The 20491-nt window shown below is 37.1% G+C and overlaps 1 protein-coding gene across 1 annotated transcript; it reads right to left on the reverse strand.

Annotated features, from left to right (window-relative positions):
* Nucleotides 1-19013: 19013 nt before the first annotated feature.
* LOC122406334 (histone H3.v1-like) lies at nucleotides 19014-19676 on the reverse strand. Its single transcript, XM_043411731.1, has one exon. The coding sequence runs from the start codon at nucleotides 19674-19676 to the stop codon at nucleotides 19014-19016; it is 663 nt and encodes a 220-aa protein (XP_043267666.1).
* Between the last annotated feature and the right edge of the window lie 815 nt (nucleotides 19677-20491).

Here is a 20491-nt window from a genome sequence, read left to right on the forward strand (position 1 = left end):
TTTTAATCATAAATGACATTTCAAATGATTTGATTCCATCCAATAGTCGTAAGACTTTTAAAAGTTCTCTTTAAATTCAAGTCAATAATGAACATTTTTCTGCTTACTTGACAACCATAAACTACACGGCAGAACACACAGCACAGGCATTATTAATATTTTTTTATAGAAGTATCCAAAAGTCTGAGAATTTCAAAACCATTGTCACCAGCTTGTACGTATGCAATTACAATCGCAAGATCTCTATCATCATTTTCTTTTCAGACCACCAGAAATTTTCTCAATGCGTCGAGCCCTTGACTAGAATTAAACTTTCTTAGTGTTTTTCCATACAATGGGTTTGCTTCTTCGGTAGATATTTTTGTAGTCCTTGATCTTATTCGTCACTCCTATCTTGGGTTATTTTATTTATATTTTTCAATGAAATCTATCCAATTTTTGATAAAATAGCATAATGAAAATGATAATGATCATCTACAAATCTGATAATATTCAATTTTGGAGAGCTGATGAAAATTGTCGCCATGACAAAGATGCAGAGGCATGGATTTACTTATTTATTTAAATCTCCTTTAAAATGTAAAAGGATATTTAAAAACCAATTTCTCGTGAATTATTGAATAAAATGTTTTCCATATGATATAACAAATGAAACGAAAATGGAATGTGTAGGGAATTGAAATCTGAGTATATAATCAAACAAATATCGTAGACGAATATAAATTCTTCATTTGTTATTAAATAAAATGTTTTCCATGAGAATTGAATAAAGAATCAAAAATGTAATGTGTTAAATTGAATTATTGTAAAAATAGATATATTCAACAAATATACCCATCTATAATATTCAATTCAATTCTACACATTTCCGTTTGGATTCAATATTTATATCATACACAATACATTTTATTTGAAAATTTATTCCGAACTAGGGTGCATTCCGTGCGATTAAGCGTGTGAATAGTTTTCTTGTAGCGCTGCAGCGCTACTTTTATTGCAACAGCGTCTTCAAGCCCACCAATCTTGAAGCAGTTCAATAAGAATAAACAGGAGTACAGGGGGATGGCTCCATAGTTTTCGATGTCCAGGTATATTTCTCAAGAGTTTTTGATGTCTAGGTATATTTCTCTACGGCTTTCGATGGCGAGGTCAACGGCTCCATAGTTTTCGATATTTAGGTCGCTGTAGTTTATGGGGTCGAGAACAATCTCTCAATGATTACCATGTTAACACTGTTATTGTCATTGTTTTTCGATGTTTGAGAGGACGTTTCCATGTTTCATTATCTTTTTCATCTCGTATCATGTTTCATTAGGTTCCAGTATCTAGATTGACAGTTTCATGTTTATCAGTGTCCGGTGATATTTATTCACGATATTCTGGGTTCTTGAAATCTCCCCTGTTATTGAAGACCATGGAGTCTTCGATCAGGATATCGATAACCATGATGAAATATATCCAGACATCGCAAACCATTGAGTCATCGACCTCGACATCGAAAGCTACGGGGAAAATACCTAGACATCAAAAACTGTGGAGCCGTCGACCTGGACATCGAAAACTATAGAGCTATCGACCCAAACTTTGAAAACCATGGATCCATCAACCTAGACATCGCAAACCGTAGAGAAACATAGCTAGACATGGAAAATTATGGAACTGTCGACCGGGATAGCGAAAACTATGGAGAACTATACCTGGACATGAAAAACCATGGAGAAATATGCCTAGGCATCGAAAAACATGGAGAAGTATACCTAGACATTAAAAACTATAGCGCCGACGACCTGGATAACGGAAACAGTGGAAAAAAATATACCTAGACATTGAAAACCATGAAGAAATATATTTGGACATCGAAAACTATGGAGGCGCCGACTTAAATCTCGAAAACCTTGCAGTCGTCGACCTAGATATCGAAAACTATGGAGCCGTCGATCTGGACATCAAAAACCATGGAACCGTCGACCTAGATATAAAAAACCATGGAGCCTTCGACCTAGACATCGAAAACCATAGAGCTGTCGACCTACACATCAAAAGCCGTTAAGAAATATACCTAGGGTCGAAATCTATGAAGCCGTCGATGTGAATGGCAACGACTATCATGAATCATACCTAGACATCGAAAACCATGAAGAAATATACCTAGACATCGAAAACTATGGAGAAATATACGTAGACATCGAAGACTATGGACAAATATACCTGGACATCGAAAACCATGAGGAAATATACCTAGACATCGGAAACTACGGACCCATCGACCTAGACATCGAAATTCTTGGAGCCGTCGACCTAGACATTGAGAATCGTGGAGAAATATACTTAGACATCGAAAACCATGGAGAAATATACCTAGACTTCGAAAATCTGGGAGAAATCTATCTAGACATCGAAAACCATGGAGCTGTCGACCTAGACTTCGAAAACCTGGGAGAAATCTATCTAGACATCGAAAACCATGGAGCCGTCGACCTAGAAATCGAAAACTATCAAGCCACCTACGAGAGATGGATTTTGCTTGTGCCCTTGGTGAAAAGGGGTCGAGATCGTTTCTCTACTGCGTATGCACCGACACATCATTCTAACCTCGTACGATGACGCGCGTAATTATTTTTTTCCTGCAAGTTTTGCTCATACAAAAAATAAAGAATGTACGAATGTACATTTGGCGCATTCTTCACTTAAATTCACTCCAATGCTTATCATCAACGATAAACACGAGTAAAAAAAAGCCCAATCCAACGATTTACTCGATAGCATCATACCTACTAAAAGAACATTAAACGATAGCATCACACCGACTAAAAGAACATTAAAAAAAAGATTCGGCCACAATACGTGACTCAGATTTCTTGGTAAAACGAACATGTGGTATCCTTTAATCTCTGAATGATTCGATAACATTTCGTGAAATTGACAGCTTAAATTTTGAATACAACGGGGAACTGTCACTTTCCAAATTTTTGAAGCATGAACAGATTCATGGAAATATATAGGTATACAATTTGTATTATGACACCAGAAAAAAATATATAGATATATAAAATGTATTATGGCACCAGATTTGTCACTAAAGAAAAAACAAATAAACATCAAAAATGTGTGCGAAAAAATGCAACATTTTTTGATGAAATTAAAAAATAAATAATTAATATCTTTTCAATGCGTTAAGCTACAGAGTTCGTAGAGGTCGCGATCGAAAGATAAAAAAAAATAAAAAATACGTCATCTTGCAGGATTCTTTGGAATACTGTAATTATTCAGTTATTAAAGAAATAAATTTTGAGTGTTATCGAAAACAGCTGAAAAACACTCTCGCTCCGGTAAAGACTCTCTGGAAGCGACTCGTCATACATAAATGTACTTGTCTCAGAGTCGCTACCGCGACTCTAGATAAAACGTTGTGAGCCCGACAAGGATTCTCAACGCTCATTGGTCGCCGGAGATTATATTTCGAATAACTGATAAATACTTGACCTCGAATTGATATAATACATTTTAGAACTGCACGTAACTTCCGTTATGACTTTTTTTCATTAACTTTTTTCTTGAAAATAATTATCATGAATTTCAATTAAAGTTTCCGATTTGTTCGATAAATATTCCAAATTATCAATAAAAACTTGGCCTCCAATTGATATCATACATTTTTATACTGCATGTAACTTGGATAGTACATTTTTCAATTTGTCCAATATTTATGAATTTTTTTGAAAATTTTTTATTTTTCTTTACAGAATTTTTTTCGATTATTTTTTATTTTTGTTGAATTTTTTTGAACTTTTCAATTTTTCGTTTATTATTTCTATAGAATTTTTTTCCTGGTTCTGAGTCTTTTTTCTATGTCATCCAGAAACAAGAGACCATCAATGTACACTATGTTCCATTAATGCCTGGACCTGTCATAATGCAACTTGAACGGTCGGTAACAATTGATAGGTCCAGGCATTAACTGTTTTAACTGTACTTGTCCCAACCTTTTTTTCCCTAGGGTCCTATTATTAAGAATTAAATTCGCATTTGAACAACATTGTCCGAGGTGGTCCAGACAGGGAAATCTAGACCCATTTAGAAAATAATAATCCAAGAAACGATAGTTTAAGATTGATTTTATATCGAGTAAAAAGAAATTCAAAATTGTAAAAGTAAGTCTTATTTGATTTCAAAAGCGAGCGTAACAGGACATCGGAAAAACCGCGTCAAACGAATTATAGCACGAAGCATCGAATCGAGAGCTTTTTTTTATCGAGAGATCAGAACGAACGCGACCATTTAATTTTAAATTGTTTTATTTCTAATTATTATTTTTGTACAATCAAATTCCGAAAATTGAGAAATTAAAAAATTATCTCAGACAGAGAATTTGCAACGTTCTCGGGTCTTTCGGGTCTTTTTCTCGCCAGATCCGATTAAACAAAGCAAGACAGTTTAAAAACAAAAAACACAAAATTGTTTTCGAATTAGCAAGCCAAGGCACAAAATTTCTTTTATTTTTGTCAAAATTCGGTCTAATAATTGAATAAAATTGATTATTTTTATATTTTACCAAAATTAACAGTGTCCGCGTTTCCTTCATACCTGCTCCTTATTATTAAGGTTGCTCGAACCGACGCGTGGCGGCGTTCAGGCCAGGTCGGCAAGAGCGTTTCGTTACAATATGCGAGTTCCCTTTGATAGCTATGTGTCGTAACGAACCAGCCGGGGTTTGACGTTCCGAAGTGCGGGACAAATGTAACAAACGTTCACACAGTTAGTGAATAATAATATAAATAAGGCAAATCAGTTTATCAAAAATAGGTCTGGAAGTTGTAAGGACAAATGTTCGTCAATCTTTAATGTGTCAAGATTTCTTTTTGCGATCTGAAATATTATGGTTGATAATTAATACAACAAGAACACACGGAACTGTTAGTGTATAATGTGAGAAACTCCAATCGAATAAATGTTTTCTAATTTATTTCTTGTGTCAACATTATTTTTGATTATTCCCATATTTTGCTTCCTATTGAGTTTGACTCTGCTCTTTCCGATCCTTGTTTTGACTACATTGGTTTGCAGCGGATCGATACATATTATTAATTCGTTGTCTGGGATGTGTCCTCTGATTTCCTACTACTTCTTCATGCTGATTGTGGTAACGGGATTCAGGAGGTTTTTAACTATGATCATCAATTGCACATTTTGTACATCAGATTTTCAAAACAGTTTCTGGTCTTGACATAAGTGTAGTTATTCTTTTTCCACCTGGTCTGTCGAGTAATAAAGTTTGAGACTTGTTCCAAAACGTCTTTGGATGCTTTTTTTGCTGATAATATGAAAAGTTGAACCTTTAGAATGCGGTAGACAAACACAAATGTAGACAACAATACTTATGAAATGATGTGTATGTTGAGTATTCCTATTCTGCAAACTGCAAATAAGGAATTATTGGTGAAAACATTGATTACGATAAGTCTACAGTTGCTCAGTTATGGATGCGATTAAGTATAATGCCTGCCAACATCAGGGAAACCAACTGTATTTCTGAATATTATGTGCGCTATGTCATTTTAATATAACATCATGACTTCTAACAACTTTTCACTATAATACTCTATAGATTTGGATCATTGAAATACAGCAAAAATCTGCAAACTATAAAATTTATATACTGTGCCATTCATTTTACTTTTTGACTCTCACCGTAACATAAATATGAAGTGAAAAATTCATTACAAAAGTCCTCAGTTGCTCATGTGTGGATGGATTTGAAATTGCTGTCTTCCAAACTCATTGCGCAGATACATTGAATCGCAGCAGATACCTGCGAACTCTGAAATTTCTGTGGATAATTATAGGTGCTAAGTATCACCTCCTATCTTTGATTATGGTAATATGTAATGGAACTTGGTTCAGCAAGTTTTAAAGTGTTTCTTTTCAAATAGTATTGAAGTTTGTATTACCGCGGTAAGGAGCGAATACCTCCAAACTTTGATATTTTTGTGTCACAGCATGTGTGCCAATCATTTAAATTTTTTACTCCAACCCTAACATGTAATTTCAAAAATTCATCACAAAAGTTTTTAGCTTTTCTAATTAACTTAATTTCCCTTTTTCTAAATTCCAGGCTACATTTCTGAATTTCTAAATTTATTTCTAAATTATCCTAAAATGAAATTGGTTTCCTCTACAACCAATGCAGGTACCTTAAACGTCTTTGAAATCCGTTGCTCTGTTGAATTAAGTCCGCTCAGTTTTTTTTTGCTTTTTTGAATTCTGACACAATGAATGTTTCGGGGTGTTTTTTTTCTGCAACTATCAAACTGTAGATAATTGGATCTCAGCAGCCACTTGCAAACTTTGGAAATATATTTCATCGGGGGCATGTTTTGGATGACACGAAAATGTGTAAATTCAGAATGCAAAAACGACATTTAAAAATAACCAATTCTGTTGGATTTGTTGTGTTTTGAATTTGATCTATCTTTCCTCTTTTCCTTTCTTTTTTCTAACGTTATAAGCCGGAAATCATATCTCGGCCTCCAACCTACTTTCCACCATGCTCTTGGGTTGGTAATGAACAAAACATATTAGAGTACAAGGGGAAAAATCGCCAAAGTCCAAGGACAGACCTGTGACGAAATATTTCCAGTATAATTTTGACGAAAAACAGGTCTTTTTCGTGGAAACCAACGTTATAAGCCGAAAATGATAACTCAGCCTCCAACCCGCTTTCCATCGTGCTTTTTGATTCCTAATTGACAGAACATATTAGAATACAAGGAAAAAAATCGCCAAAGTCCAAGAACAGACCTGTGACGAAATATTTTCAGTACAATTTTGACGAAAAACAGGTCTTTTTCGTGGAAACCAAAGTTATAAGACAAAAATTATATCTCGGCTTCCAACCCGCTTTCCACCGTGCTCTTTGATTCCTAATTTACAAAACATATTCGAATACAAGGAAAAAATCGCCAAAGTCCAAGGACAAACCTGTGACGAAATATTTTCAGTACTATTTTGATGAAAAATAGGTCTTTTTTCGTGAAAACCAACGTTATAAGCCGAAAATCATAAATAATTCATAGAAATTTAAACTAAAATCTTATAGTCAACTGAACATAAATAAGGGACTTTTGAGAAAAAAAACGTGATATCAAACCATAAACTTCCTTTAGGAAAAAAAAGGTTGGGACAAGTACATTGATGGTCCCTCGTTTCCTGATAATTCCATCTATAAAAAAAACTTAAAAAAAATGTTTTTAACAAATTGTCAAAAAAATTATTTTATAAAAAATATACAGAACAATTCGAAAAACATTTCACAAATCTTGGAAAAACATTATCTTTAAAAAAAATCTTATCGGTATCTATTTTTTAAAGTGTCAAAAGTATCAAACATCAAGTAAAAAATAAAAAACCGAAAAATCGTGCTTGAAATCATTTTGGAAACCGATGCCTCATTCTTCTTATTTGATTCGAACAGCTAAATCAATTGAAAAAAATTGCATCTAATTTACGTGCAGCATTAAAATTTATTATATCAATTCGTGGCCAAGTATTTTCTAATAAATTGAAACAAGTTACCATTTGAGTTGCGTGCAGCACTAAAATTTATGATATCAATCGAAGGACAAGTAATTTATGAGTAACTCCAAATTTTGACATTATTAAATGGTTCTAAGAAGCTTTTAAATCCAAAAAAAATCACATGAAAGCTAGTCATTTGTTACTCTATGGTGGCAGAGACTTATAAGAAAATCGATTTTTCTCAGACTTTCAGGATCCTTTGGTATTATTCACAAAATTCAACGTCGATTGGATCGATACAAATTATGTTTAAATATGTGTTAAAAGTACTTGTCCGGCCCATGACTTTCCGTTTAAATTGTTTATCCAAATAAAAATCAGAGCATTTCTAGAACTGATGGATCACAAATATTCATGCAGAGGGAATTTACAGAGTTATCTTCAGGTAATTTTCCTTTAATTGCGCTAATTTAATAAGAATGGAAACGAATTGTCCTGTAATATACAAGGGATGATATTGTGTATCGATAAATAAAAAACATTTTACACATTAAATATGTACAAGCTTCCAAAAAAACTCCCCAGTTTGTATTGTAATAACGGCAATTTTTACTTCTCACTTCTTCCAGCGAACGAATTTTATTCGGCATAACTAAACCTATATTATTTTTAGTAAGAAGATTAAACTAATAATAAATCGCATTTTAATAAATTTTTAACCGGATTCTGCCGTGCAATTTCGTTTTTTTATGATTGATTTTTATTTAAATGAATAGTGATGGGCCGGACAAGTACTTTTAACATATATTTAAACATAATTTGTATCGATCCAATCGACGTTGAATTTTGTGAATAATACCAAAGGATCCTGAAAGTCTGAGAAAAATCGATTTTCTTATAAGTCTCTGCCACCATAGAGTAACAAATGACTAGCTTTCATGTGATTTTTTTTGGATTTAAAAGCTTCTTAGAACCATTTAATAATGTCAAAATTTGGAGTTACTCATAAATTACTTGTCCTTCGATTGATATCATAAATTTTAGTGCTGCACGCAACTCAAATGGTAACTTGTTTCAATTTATTAGAAAATACTTGGCCACGAATTGATATAATAAATTTTAATGCTGCACGTAAATTAGATGCAATTTTTTTCAATTGATTTAGCTGTTCGAATCAAATAAGAAGAATGAGGCATCGGTTTCCAAAATGATTTCAAGCACGATTTTTCGGTTTTTTATTTTTTACTTGATATTTGATACTTTTGACACTTTAAAAAATAGATACCGATAAGATTTTTTTTAAAGATAATGTTTTTCCAAGATTTGTGAAATGTTTTTCGAATTGTTCTGTATATTTTTTATAAAATAATTTTTTTGACAATTTGTTAAAAACATTTTTTTTAAGTTTTTTTTATAGATGGTGAAGTTTTAATCGTAGGAGAAAAAAAAATTGTCATCGTCGTTTGTCGACTTACAATAAGGTAAGTGATTCTTTATATTATAGTCTGTTCTTACCGTAAATTTTCACAAAAGGTTATCCTAGTTCCGAAGTTTATTAGCATAGGCTTATTGCCTCTTGTTAACTACATATCTTAAATGAGTAAGATGAGTTATTACAGAGTTCGATGAGTGTACCGCTCATTGTAGGGGTGTTTCTACCATGCTCATTTGCATACGTCATTTCTTCTGGAGAAAGGTGAGGGAAACGAAATAAGGTGGGAGAAAGGGTTTATATTGGTTGTGTTTTGGCAATCTCCCCATAATCGTTTGAGCGTTCTTTTGGAAGTTTCGGAAGAAGAGAGAGAATTAGTGAGAGAATAAAATGTCTTGCGGTTATCCTGTGCCGATCGATTCGAAGAGTCCCCAGACAACGGCGGTTAAGATCTTGGCGAGGGCTCACTCGGCTGTATTTGCCGTAAGTGTTGTGTTCGTGGAATTGTGAGTAAATCATTTATTTGGCGAATTTTATTAATTCTTTGTGTTACTGCATTTTGTAGGATGCTACTTACTTGGACCGTAAGAAGAGACGATTTAATTTGGATTCGTATGACGTTCGGGTAGCCACGATTGCGCACCGATATAAGGAAGAGTTTCTCGTAAGTGTTTGATGCTATGCTGGTTCTTTGAGGAAAAGGGAAAGGAAGGAGTTTACAGATTATTCATAATTTGTGTTTTTCTAGAAAATTTTCCGGGAAGCTAGACGCTATTGTCGAGAGGATCGGGAGTCGTTCCGTTCTGGGATGAAGTGGTGGTTGGAGCCTACCAACGAGTCTGGCTTCGACCTGTGGTGCATCCGCTGGTTGTTTGAAGGTCGCATGGGCCAACTTCACCCAGAGGAAAATTGGTTCCACCCGGCATGGCGTCACCCAGATGGGATTCTCTCCGCGTATGATGCCGATTGATAGTATGAGTATGTGTGTGCGTGTCGTATGATTTGTGCGAGTAGTTTGTAGTTGGGATTTTGTTCGCTTCTCTACCTTAAGGGTAGTAGGAGAATAAATAAAAATAAAGAGATATTCTTATTCAATGGAATTTTTTTTGTGACCTCGTTGGCTATATTTGTCGTTCGTCGCTTTTATCTTAAGTTTTTCGTTGTCGTCGTTGGGTTGGTTGTTCCCGTGTGCGTTTCCTTGTTACTCGTCTGTTCGTTTCTCGTCGGAAAAGGGGGAAGAAATAGAAAAGGAGAGGAAAGAAGCGAAGAGAGTTGTTTTTTGTCTTGGGAAGGGTTTAATTGCTTTCTTATATTATTAGTAATTATTATTATTAGTAATTATATTATTAGTAATTATTATTATTAGTAATTATATTATTAGTAATTATTATTATCGTTTAGATTATTTTTTAAATGTTCTCGTTGCCCGTAATGCTTGGACGTGTATGTGGTTGCCAAGTGGGAGTCGTTGTTCTTTCGGTACCTGGCGGGGGGCAGAGAGAAAAGGCTTGTGACGCTTGGGCCTCGCTTGTGCTGGGTGGGGCGTTAGTGTTGATTATCCCCAGTGGTATTTCTTCGTCTTTTGTTGTTTGGTTGTGACCGCTGTTCGTGTCTGTCTTTATTCCTCTGGCGAGGTGAAGAAGGAAGTTCGTGACTGACAAGGAACATCACTTTGGTGTCCCCCTCCGATTTTCTTGAAACTGCTGTATGTGAAAGAGCATTCGAAAGTAAGAGACACGTATTTTTTTTTATCGGCAGAAAAACGGTTTTAAGGGGTGAAACCACCCTTGAAAGTAAGGCATGTCAGGGGGTGATTTTGCAGTTTCACCAACAAGCACTCAACTGATTTTGATAAAACCAAAACCAAAATGTTTCGTATCTGAAGTGATGAAAAGTTCACCCTGTGCACGAAAAAAAAACAGGGGGTTAACCACCCTTACATTCTTATATTTCTCACACCACAATGAAAAGGAACGAATATGATGGAATGAAACGGGTTCTATTTCCATGAAAACATGAAAATAAAGTTCACGTGTTTTTGCATTTTTACAAAATAGCAGTCTTAAGAGGGTAAACTACCCCTTTTTTGAATTTTCCTACTGTATGTGGCTTATTTCTGTTTTACATGTTTTTTCTGATTCGAAATATTATAATAATTTCGAATCAAGATTTTCTGAGGTATCGAAGTCAATACAAGACTCTGAAAGGGTGAATCTCCCCCACTCGATTTTTCTCTTTATTCGCTATTTCAAAATTTCTCCCTGCATTTCGTTCAATTTGGTTGCTCTGCATCGAAATTACGAATTTAATAATTTTAGGAACGTATAATAATTGTATTGACCTCAATCTTGGCGGGGCAAGGGAAGGAGGAAGGGAGCCATTTGATATTTACTACGATTCAACTTTGAAGTCTGAATAAGTTCCATGCTGGTGATCTTGTTTACTAACTAACATTTTTTAAATCAAACTTCAATACACATTAACAATTCATTAACCGTCTCATAGTATACAATCGGATTTTATTAGATAAATACATATATCGAAATAAAATATAATAAAACCTATTATTTCCAGCAATTATGGCTCATACGTTGTACAATAATGATATTCATCAAAAAAATGTTTCAAACACAAAGATTTTTTGTACCATGCACATTTTATAATCGCTATATTATTGCAACCAGGTATTTCACAGTGTGTTTTTGATTGACCGAACCCAAAATTAACAGGATTTTCGAAATATTCCGGTTTTTCCGTAATATAATTACTTTTAAACCATGAATATTTGAAAAGATTGATATAGCGTGGAGATGACAATTGATTGTGGGTCAAAGATTGCAGTTTGATTATATTATTCCTCAAATGTAAATTTATATCAGCATCCACTAATAGAACACTATCTGAAAAATGTCGTACAAAATTTTTCCATATCCTGAATCCAAATACATCAAGCGGTTGAATTTTTCCAGTTGTACCTTTTGGGATAATCATTGTGATGATTTTTTTATCATGAGGGATGGCTTCACGTACAACTTTGGGGCAGTGTTCACTCCAGGAATCAATCAGTAATACATTGTCACTTCCAACATTCGGAAAAAAACGTTTTCCATCCAAATTTTAAAATGATCTGTAAACATATAACAAATTATATATTTATAACTATATTTTGGAAAAAGTTGATGCACCCTTAACGATAATACGCACCGGAAGTAAGTTTCCCAGATTTTGATGCTGTTACTATGACGTTATCTGGCTTAAACAATTCGTTCGTTACTCTTGGTCCAAATTCACCTTTTGCCTCCTTTAATACTATGAAAAGTGGAGAAAGTAGTTTCCCGTTGGCATTTATTGTTGGCTGAATCGTGTAGCTATGGGTCGTTGAAGACACTGATTGTACAACACATTCAACTTTTTTCGATCCTTCCATCGCTCAAGTTCGTGCTGAATGGATTTCCAGTTGAAAACCGCTTTGGTCCGAATTATATACATTGCTTGACCCATACTTTTCTATTAGTAATTTAACATCTTGAACAAATTTGTCCGCATTTGTTTGCAGAAGCGTTTCTTCCTCCACAGTTTTTCTTGTTATAAATTTATTCATTTTTCTGGAAACAATGCGATGCGATTTCTTAAATTTCCATAGCCAGTTATGAGAGGCTTTGAATCGTATATCTTCATGGCCTATTTCTTTCTGTGCCTGTAGAGCCCACTTTCGAAGGTCAATATCATGAACAATGACACCAGCGTCTACAGCAGTTTTCATATTCCGTAATGTGTATTCAGAAATTTGAGCTAGTTTTTCTTTATATGTACCACCCTTGTTCAGTTGTTGTGCCCAGCGTCGTAACTGCCGTATGGATTTTACAGATTTATATTTTTGTTTGACGGTTTCAACACTGTAATTCTTTTTTTTACCAGATCTCCAATATTCAACAGCTTTTTTTTTATAATCATAGCTCAGCTCATCGTCCCCAGAACAAGCGTCGGAATCGACATCATCATCCTTTTGCCATATGATATCTTCAACAGCAATTGCTTCGAACTCTTTAAATGGTTCTTGAAAATCAAGAGTTTCTTCCCGTATCATCTCAATCCCGTTGTAATCTTGCATAGAATCGATTAAAATTTTTTCGAAATTCTCCTTCATCTCTGTTCATGATACACTGCGCTGCCGAGAGAGAGGGAGATACCGACGAGTAACCCACGAGGTTCGCGCGATCCACGATTCGGGGCGGCACCTCCCTACTCAATCGTTCTCCCAGCTCTCGCGCGCGATCGCCTTGATTCCCACGATCCCCGCTACGTGGCTGCTCAGCTCGAGCATTCTCGCTCAGTACAATGAGCCGCCGGAGGGTGGCGCTTCAGCAATCGGATTCGCGTCAGTCCTAAGTTTCTCTGGAGAGAATAAATACGGCACGGCTCGAACCTAGCATCGGATCAAATTCGAACCCTCTCTGGGCTACAATACTAAGAGTATCGCTCCAAGAGACTACCTTTTGCCTAGCTCATGCTAGCATCGCCATCCACGACGGCAGCCTCACCACTCGAGACCGCTCCTCCAGCGTGGAAGCTAGTTCCGATCACCGGCTTGAAGTATCATCTCACACGCCCTCCAAGAGCGACGCTGCACAAATACGACGATCGGCAGCGCCGCTGGACGTCACCATCATACGGGGGAACGCTGCCCTGCTTGTCGCCTCTGCCTGACTCTCTTCGAGAGTGCACCTCTACCAGCACGCAAACCAGGCCGGCTTGCAGAGTACACAGAGGGATCCTGGCGGACCTTAGCTCCGATAGCGAGTGGGAGCCCTCTCCAGCATCAGCCAGAGCCCCAGCTCGAGCCCCACAACTGCCGGGGCCAGAGCCGCTGACACCGCTTAACGACGAAGAAGAGACCGGCTCTCCGCCTTGCCCCATTCCAGCCATCTCCTTGGAAGGATCGAGGTGGCGAGTCACAAAAACTCTCCCTTCTCTACTGTGGCGAAAAAGCCTAATTGTAATCGATCGAACTGATCACAATAATAACCTTTTGAATAAATGAGGTGTCCCACCTCCATGAAAGTTGGTTAAAACACAAGCCTATCTCATTTACTAGTGCTCCTCGCACTCTCTCAACTCATCGATCATCAGCCGCCCATCGAACGACGGTTCTCGTCGAAGAAAGCCATCCTCGCTCGTTCCGCATCGCTATTGATTTAAACAATCTCTATTTCTACATTATTAACAGGAGTTTGTGCAATGTTCATAGCCTCAAATGTAGCCAGTAACAATTTGATAACGTTGATTGGGTTGACTTTCATGCTGGTAAAAGTAGTAGGCACAATACACCAAAAGCACAGAAAAAGCACGCACGATTTGGAGCTCACTCAAATATGCACTAGTACAATGCTAATGGTTACCGCCTTCGAAAATAAGTATCGAAAGAAAAATATATTTATTAATCTCACGATGCCTGATAACGTTTTTATCTGATGCATGACTCAAGAATATTCGGAATGACTAATGTTATTTGGTGTGTGAGAATGCCAAAAATATCAGGTGATCATAACTACTTGATAACATTCTTATCCAGCACAAACACCGGGGTTATATGTCTACGCCTCTATTTTTCCGCCAAAGTTAAGAAAGTGTTTTATAGAGACATTTTTATCTGTAGCATGGTATCTATTCATTTACGTGCAGTTTACAAGCTTTCTATGATCACCGAAAAAGTAGTTGTGGGAACCCCCCCCCCCCCCCCCCAAACCGCCGCCATCCAGGTCAAAACGAGTTTTATATGTTCCTAAAATTATTAAATTTGTAATTTCGATGCAGAGCAACCAAATTGAACAAAATGCAGGGAGAAATTTTGAAATAGCGAATAAAGAGAAAAATCGAGTGGGGGAGATTCACCCTTTCAGAGTCTTGTATTGACTTCGATACGTCAGAATATCTTGATTCGAAACTATTATAATATTTCGAATCAGCAAAAACGTGTGAAACAAAAATAAACCACCTACAGTACGAAAATTCAAAAAGGGGGTAGTTCACCCCCTTAAGACTGCTATTTTGCAAAAATGCAAAAACACGTGAGCTTTATTTTCATGTTTTCATGGAAATCGAACCCGTTTCATTCCATCATATTCGTTCCTTTTCATTGTGGTGTGAGAAATATAAGAATGTAAGGGTGGTTAATCCCCTGTTTTTTTTTTCGTGCACATGGTGAACTTTTCATCACTTCAGATACGAAACATTTTGGTTTTGGTTTTATCAAAATCAGTTGAGTGCTTGTTGGTGAAACTGCAAAATCACCCCCTGACATGCCTTACTTTCAAGGGTGGTTTCACCCCTTAAAACCGTTTTTCCGCCGATAAAAAAAAATACGTGTCTCTTACTTTCGAATGCTCTTTCACATACAGCAGTTTCAAGAAAATCGGAGGGGGACACCAAAGTGATGTTCCTTGTGAGTCCCAGATTGACCCTATGAGCCATAAACTCCAACCGTAAATAGAATGGAGTGCGTACCCATGTACCAAGGTGTCGATGATGAATTTTGCAACTTTTAGGGTGACCCACATACCAAGTAGTGTGGCGCTAAATGTGCCCACTGCATTGAAGAATGAGTATAGTTTTCTCCAGGCTCTTTCTATCGATTCTTTTATGAGTTCGTCGTTGATCCAGTGGGTAATTGTTATATCTTGGTCAACTGCACTGTGACCTGTTGCACCTCGAGCGATCGTGTTTAAGACTGCATTCCTTTCTACTGGGAACATGATGCTTGTACGAAGATTCTCGAGATCACGAGACGAATATATTCCGCTCTCTGCTAAGTGTGCGGGGGTTATGAAGTTCCACGAAGGCTGCGTCATGGCTATGATTTCTTCTGGTATTATTGCTGGCGCTCGTTGTGGCAAGGATTGGTACCACTTGTTGTTGATGCGGTACATAGGTGAGAGGAAAGAGTTACATTCTATTTGATGTCCGGTTCTTGTTATGATTCGCGTTCTCGGCATCAAAAATAATGACTCGTTTCCCCTTTTAATTGGGAGTTCTTCGTAACATTCTTCAGTACTTCTTATTGCTATGTTGACCGGTACGCACTTTGCGATAGGGATTACTTCGCCCGCTACATGTGCTATATAATCCGGCTCGTTCATGTAGTGGTAAGCGAATTCAGCTAGGGCGAGGGATGCAAATTCTAGTGTGTTTCGAAGAACCCGTTTTTCGATTTCGCACTCTTGTTTAATGACGTTGTTATACAGGCTGATTATTTGAGTTCCGAAATGTTTTGCGACGTATAAAAATTTTGAATTCATATATGCGAATATATCCATATTCATGACCGATATGTGTTTGGTGGTGAAGACATCCCTATTCGTTTGTTCAAGTATAAAAAGTTTGGGATGCTCAGTTCTGATAAGCTTGTAGCCACATACCGAAGTTTGCCCTCTAACTGCCAGTGCGAATGTTATGTCTGCTGAGGTGATAGAGAATATTTCTTCTCTGTTCAGAGAACCTTGGGTGTCCTTTATTCTTTCAGCTTTGTCCTCATAGCTAACTTCGTAGTTTTTGAATCCGCCATGTTCGTTGGGTAGGGGGTCCCAATAAGTGAATCCTCCCTCCCAGTCGAGGCATCATCCTAGTGTGTGTTTGCAACGGTTGCCTGATCGTAGAACGACTTCGTTTAGGTCGAGGCTCACTTCTGCTATGCATTCGTAAATATTGATGTAGAGTTGGCCTATGACTACTACGTTTTCCCAGTTGCCGTAGGGGCCAGAATATGATGTTCCTTGACACGATCCATGTTTATCGACTGTACCTGCCATCGTGACGGGTCTTGGGTTGGATGAATTCATCGCCAACTTATTGAAAAGAATGTTGTATGCCTGATAAGTCTTGGATGAGTGTATTCTTCGACATTCCTCCGCAGATGTTTCCTGGGTGAATTCTACGATGCCATTTTCTACGGCCGAGTTGTGGGAAAATGAGCCGCAATGACGAATTGTTCTGTGTATTTCAATTTTGCACTGCCGCACTTTAATTTGCGAAAATTGTATTCTTTGTAGTAGTTGGATCTTCGATGTTGAGACCGTTGGTTTGTGTATCGGAATGTGGCATTCTTTGATGTCTAGTAGTGATAAGGTTGTGATGTTCATCGCCGGTGCTCCGCAATCGTATGCGATCAGCGCGTGGTTTGATTGCCATGAGATGGTTAAGAAGGAGAGGAGCAGCATCACTCGTCCATCGTCCATGGTCCTGACAGTTTTTTTGTTATGTGAATTCTGAAGAGTTGTTCCCTTTTAGTGTGTTTTAGTGTGCTATTTTGACTCGGTCACAATGGATAATTTTCCTTTTCTTGTTTTCGAGCTCAATTTCGATATCGTTTTGATCTGGGAAGACTCGTGTGATTACGTATGGACCTTTGTAGTTATCGTCGAATTTTCCGGTTTTCGGGTTTTTTATTAGGTATATTTTATCGCCGATATCGAATTTTACCTGACGGATTTTCCTGTCATAATAGGCTTTCGACTTTATTTTTGCGGTTTCTAAATTGTTTCGCGCTAATTGTCGTACTTCTTGTAATTGTGTCGCGAGGTTTTTTATGTGATCGTCAAATGTAATAAAATCGTCCACGTGTGTGAATTGAGATGGGAGTCGAGGCTCCTTACCGAAGACTATATGATATGGTGAGAATTTCGTACCTTCATGTACGCTTGCGTTGTAAGAAAGGGTGGCTGGTTTAAGCCATTTATGCCAGTCTTTCTTGTTAGTATAGTGTTTCAGGTCGTCTGTGAGTACCTGATGGTTTCGTTCGAGGGATCCGTTCGATTGTGGATGAAAAGCTGTTGTTTTAATTTGTTTAATTTTGAAGATTTTCGACAACTGTTTCATAATGCGGCCAACGAATGCTGCACCTTGATCGGTTAAAATTATTTTGGGGCAAGTGCACAAACATATGAATTCTGTTACTAGTGCGTCAGCGATTTCGTTTGCAGTCGCGCTCATGAGTGGAATTGCGAAAGAGAATTTAGAGAGGTTGTCCTGAATGGTGAGAATGAAACGATGACCTTGGTTTGATACCGGTGTTATCGGTCCAACTATATCCATTGCGATTTTGTCAAACATGTTGAGAAGGGTGTCGGTGATGACCATAGGTTGTTTCGTTTTTATTCGAACCAGTTTCCTTCTTTGGCAACTTTCGCATTGCCTGATGTAGTCTTCTACCTGTTTTTTAAGGTTGTCCCAAAAATATTTTTGACGAATTCGATTGTACGTTTTAGTTACACCTTTATGACCTGCTGCTGGGGCTTCGTGAAATTCTCTTATTATATTGAGTCAGTCCTCCTGAGGTGGGGTCATGATCTCGTCTTTGCAAATTTTAATTTGAATTTTTGAATGTGCGAAAATTTGGCGAATAAGATTTTTTATTTTGAACCATGTTGCGATGTCGAAATTGCTTCTTTTTCAGAAATTGCTGCCGTTCTTATTTTAAGTTCTTCCATTTTTGTTTTTAGATTTTGAAAAGATTTAGTGAAATTTTCCAAAATGAGAGGTGATGTATCGTTTTCTTGGACGACTAGACCAAATGTTTTTTTACTCTTTGTACCTGAAACTAGTACTTGGCCTATTTCCAATTTGTTCGAGGGGGATAGAGTGAGAAAACCTAGTTCAATCAGTCTTTTCCTTATTTCGCTTGACATGGTTCCATCTGCTGATATGAAACATACGTAGTTGTCTCTGGTCATCTCCAGATTATCGTTTGTTTCTATAATATTAACGGTGTTGTCGTTTTCGTTTTCACTTTCGATTTTAATATTGTTTGGGCTATTCTCGATTTGCGGCTGCGTATTGATTTTTACAGTCGGTGTAATTGGAATGTGTGTTGGTGTGTTTGATGGCCTTTCGTCACCTGAAGAGGGCCCTAAATTGTCCTCGACGTAAGCGATTTCATTTTCCGAAGGTACTTAGTTTATTTGGTCTGAGATTAAATTTCTGTTCTCTCTCAGAGTACTGTTTACATTTGGTTTTGGTGCAAGGGTTTTTGTGTTCGAGTTTGTTGCATTGTGTGCCAATGTAAGTGTGTGATTTAGTGCTTTTGGTTTTTTCTGTCGTGTACGTACTCTCGTCTCATGGAGGTGCTGTCCGATCTCTGTGCAGTACGTTTCGGTTTGCGTTCTCTTGAAGATTTGCGCGTTGCTATCAGAGGTGGTCTAATTACGCTTGGTTTCTGAGATATTTCTGGAATTGTTATTTGGGTTGTATTGTTTGAGATGGGTGTGAAATCGGGGCTTTTTTCATTAATTATTGTTTCAATTATTTTTCTGCCCGGATTTTCTTGGTTGTTAGTTTCGTTCTGGGAGGGTACCTCCATAGATTCCTCGGCGTCTGTATTTTTATTTTGACGTGGAGAAGGGGTTGGAGATTTAGTTTCCTCTGGTGTTCGAATAAGTTCCGGAGGTGATTCGTTAATGTGGAATTCCTTTTCTAGGTCCAAATTGCTCTCTTCCATAGGAGAGTCGTTAGCGGTTTGCAGTTTCCTTTTCACGCGTTGTGGAGGGGGTGGTGTAAGTTCTGCTTCTCTTGGTGTGCGTTTTTCTGGAGCTCTTGGTGTTAGTTTAGGTTTCTTTGCTGAGATGTGGTTTTTGTCGATCGGAGGTGTTCGAGGGGTTAGGTAGAGCGGATTTTCGTCAGATTTATTGTTAGGCCCAGGTATGGGTGTGCTTGGATGATGTGGCGATAGGACTACCATCTGGTCTTCCGGGTCGGAATTTTCAGAGTGTGAGTTTTCAGGCGTTATATAGGGTTGGTTTTGTTCTTCATCTGATTCTTGGTTTGAGGATGAAGGAGTTCTATGATTTATTGTAATTGGAGGGGCTGGTTTAGCCGTATTGTCCTCCTGTTCGTTTGAGGAGCGTGATGACCGAGATTTTGAAGTGTTGTAGGCTTTATGTCGTTTATCGCGATCTTTCTTGCTCCTTAAGATTTTTCGCCTGTGTTTGTCGTATATCGAATTTAAAATGATTTCTTATATTTGCATTGTCAATAAATAAATTTAAAAAAAATTTTAACTATGAAAAAATATGAGATCTATTGTAACATATACAGTGAATGAATTACGTTTCCTGTAGGAATTCAGAATTTTGAAAACAAAAAAAAATGAGATCATTTTCTAACGTAGCCAAGTACAGTGAATGAATTAAGGTTCTTGTGGAATTCATCCGTGTACACTTTTAGCCCTAATCCCTCACTTATTCAGAAAAATTTTCCAGCAAACGTCACAAAGAAACAAAGGTTTCTAGAATGATTCTGCAATTATTAAGAGATTATCATCTGTTTTTATGCTAGCTCGGGTTATAAACTTAAAACATTTTACACAATATGATACAAGAACCTTTTATAAAGAAAAGCACAAATACGCGTACAAGTGCATGCATTGTATCTATACGATGTACTGCACAAATTCATTTTCAACATTACACACAAGCTTGGCGTGCATGGTTTTCAAATGGAAGCTTGGCAAGAGACAATTGTTCAAATTTACTATGAAAACAATAATTAATTAGT

This window comes from Venturia canescens, chromosome 2 (assembly GCF_019457755.1).
Source record: "Venturia canescens isolate UGA chromosome 2, ASM1945775v1, whole genome shotgun sequence".
Lineage (NCBI taxonomy): Eukaryota > Metazoa > Arthropoda > Insecta > Hymenoptera > Ichneumonidae > Venturia > Venturia canescens.

Coding starts and splice junctions, on each gene's coding strand:
- LOC122406334 (XM_043411731.1), bottom strand. CDS start 19,676: ATGGTAGTCCTATCGCCACATCATCCAAGCACACCCATACCTGGGCCT.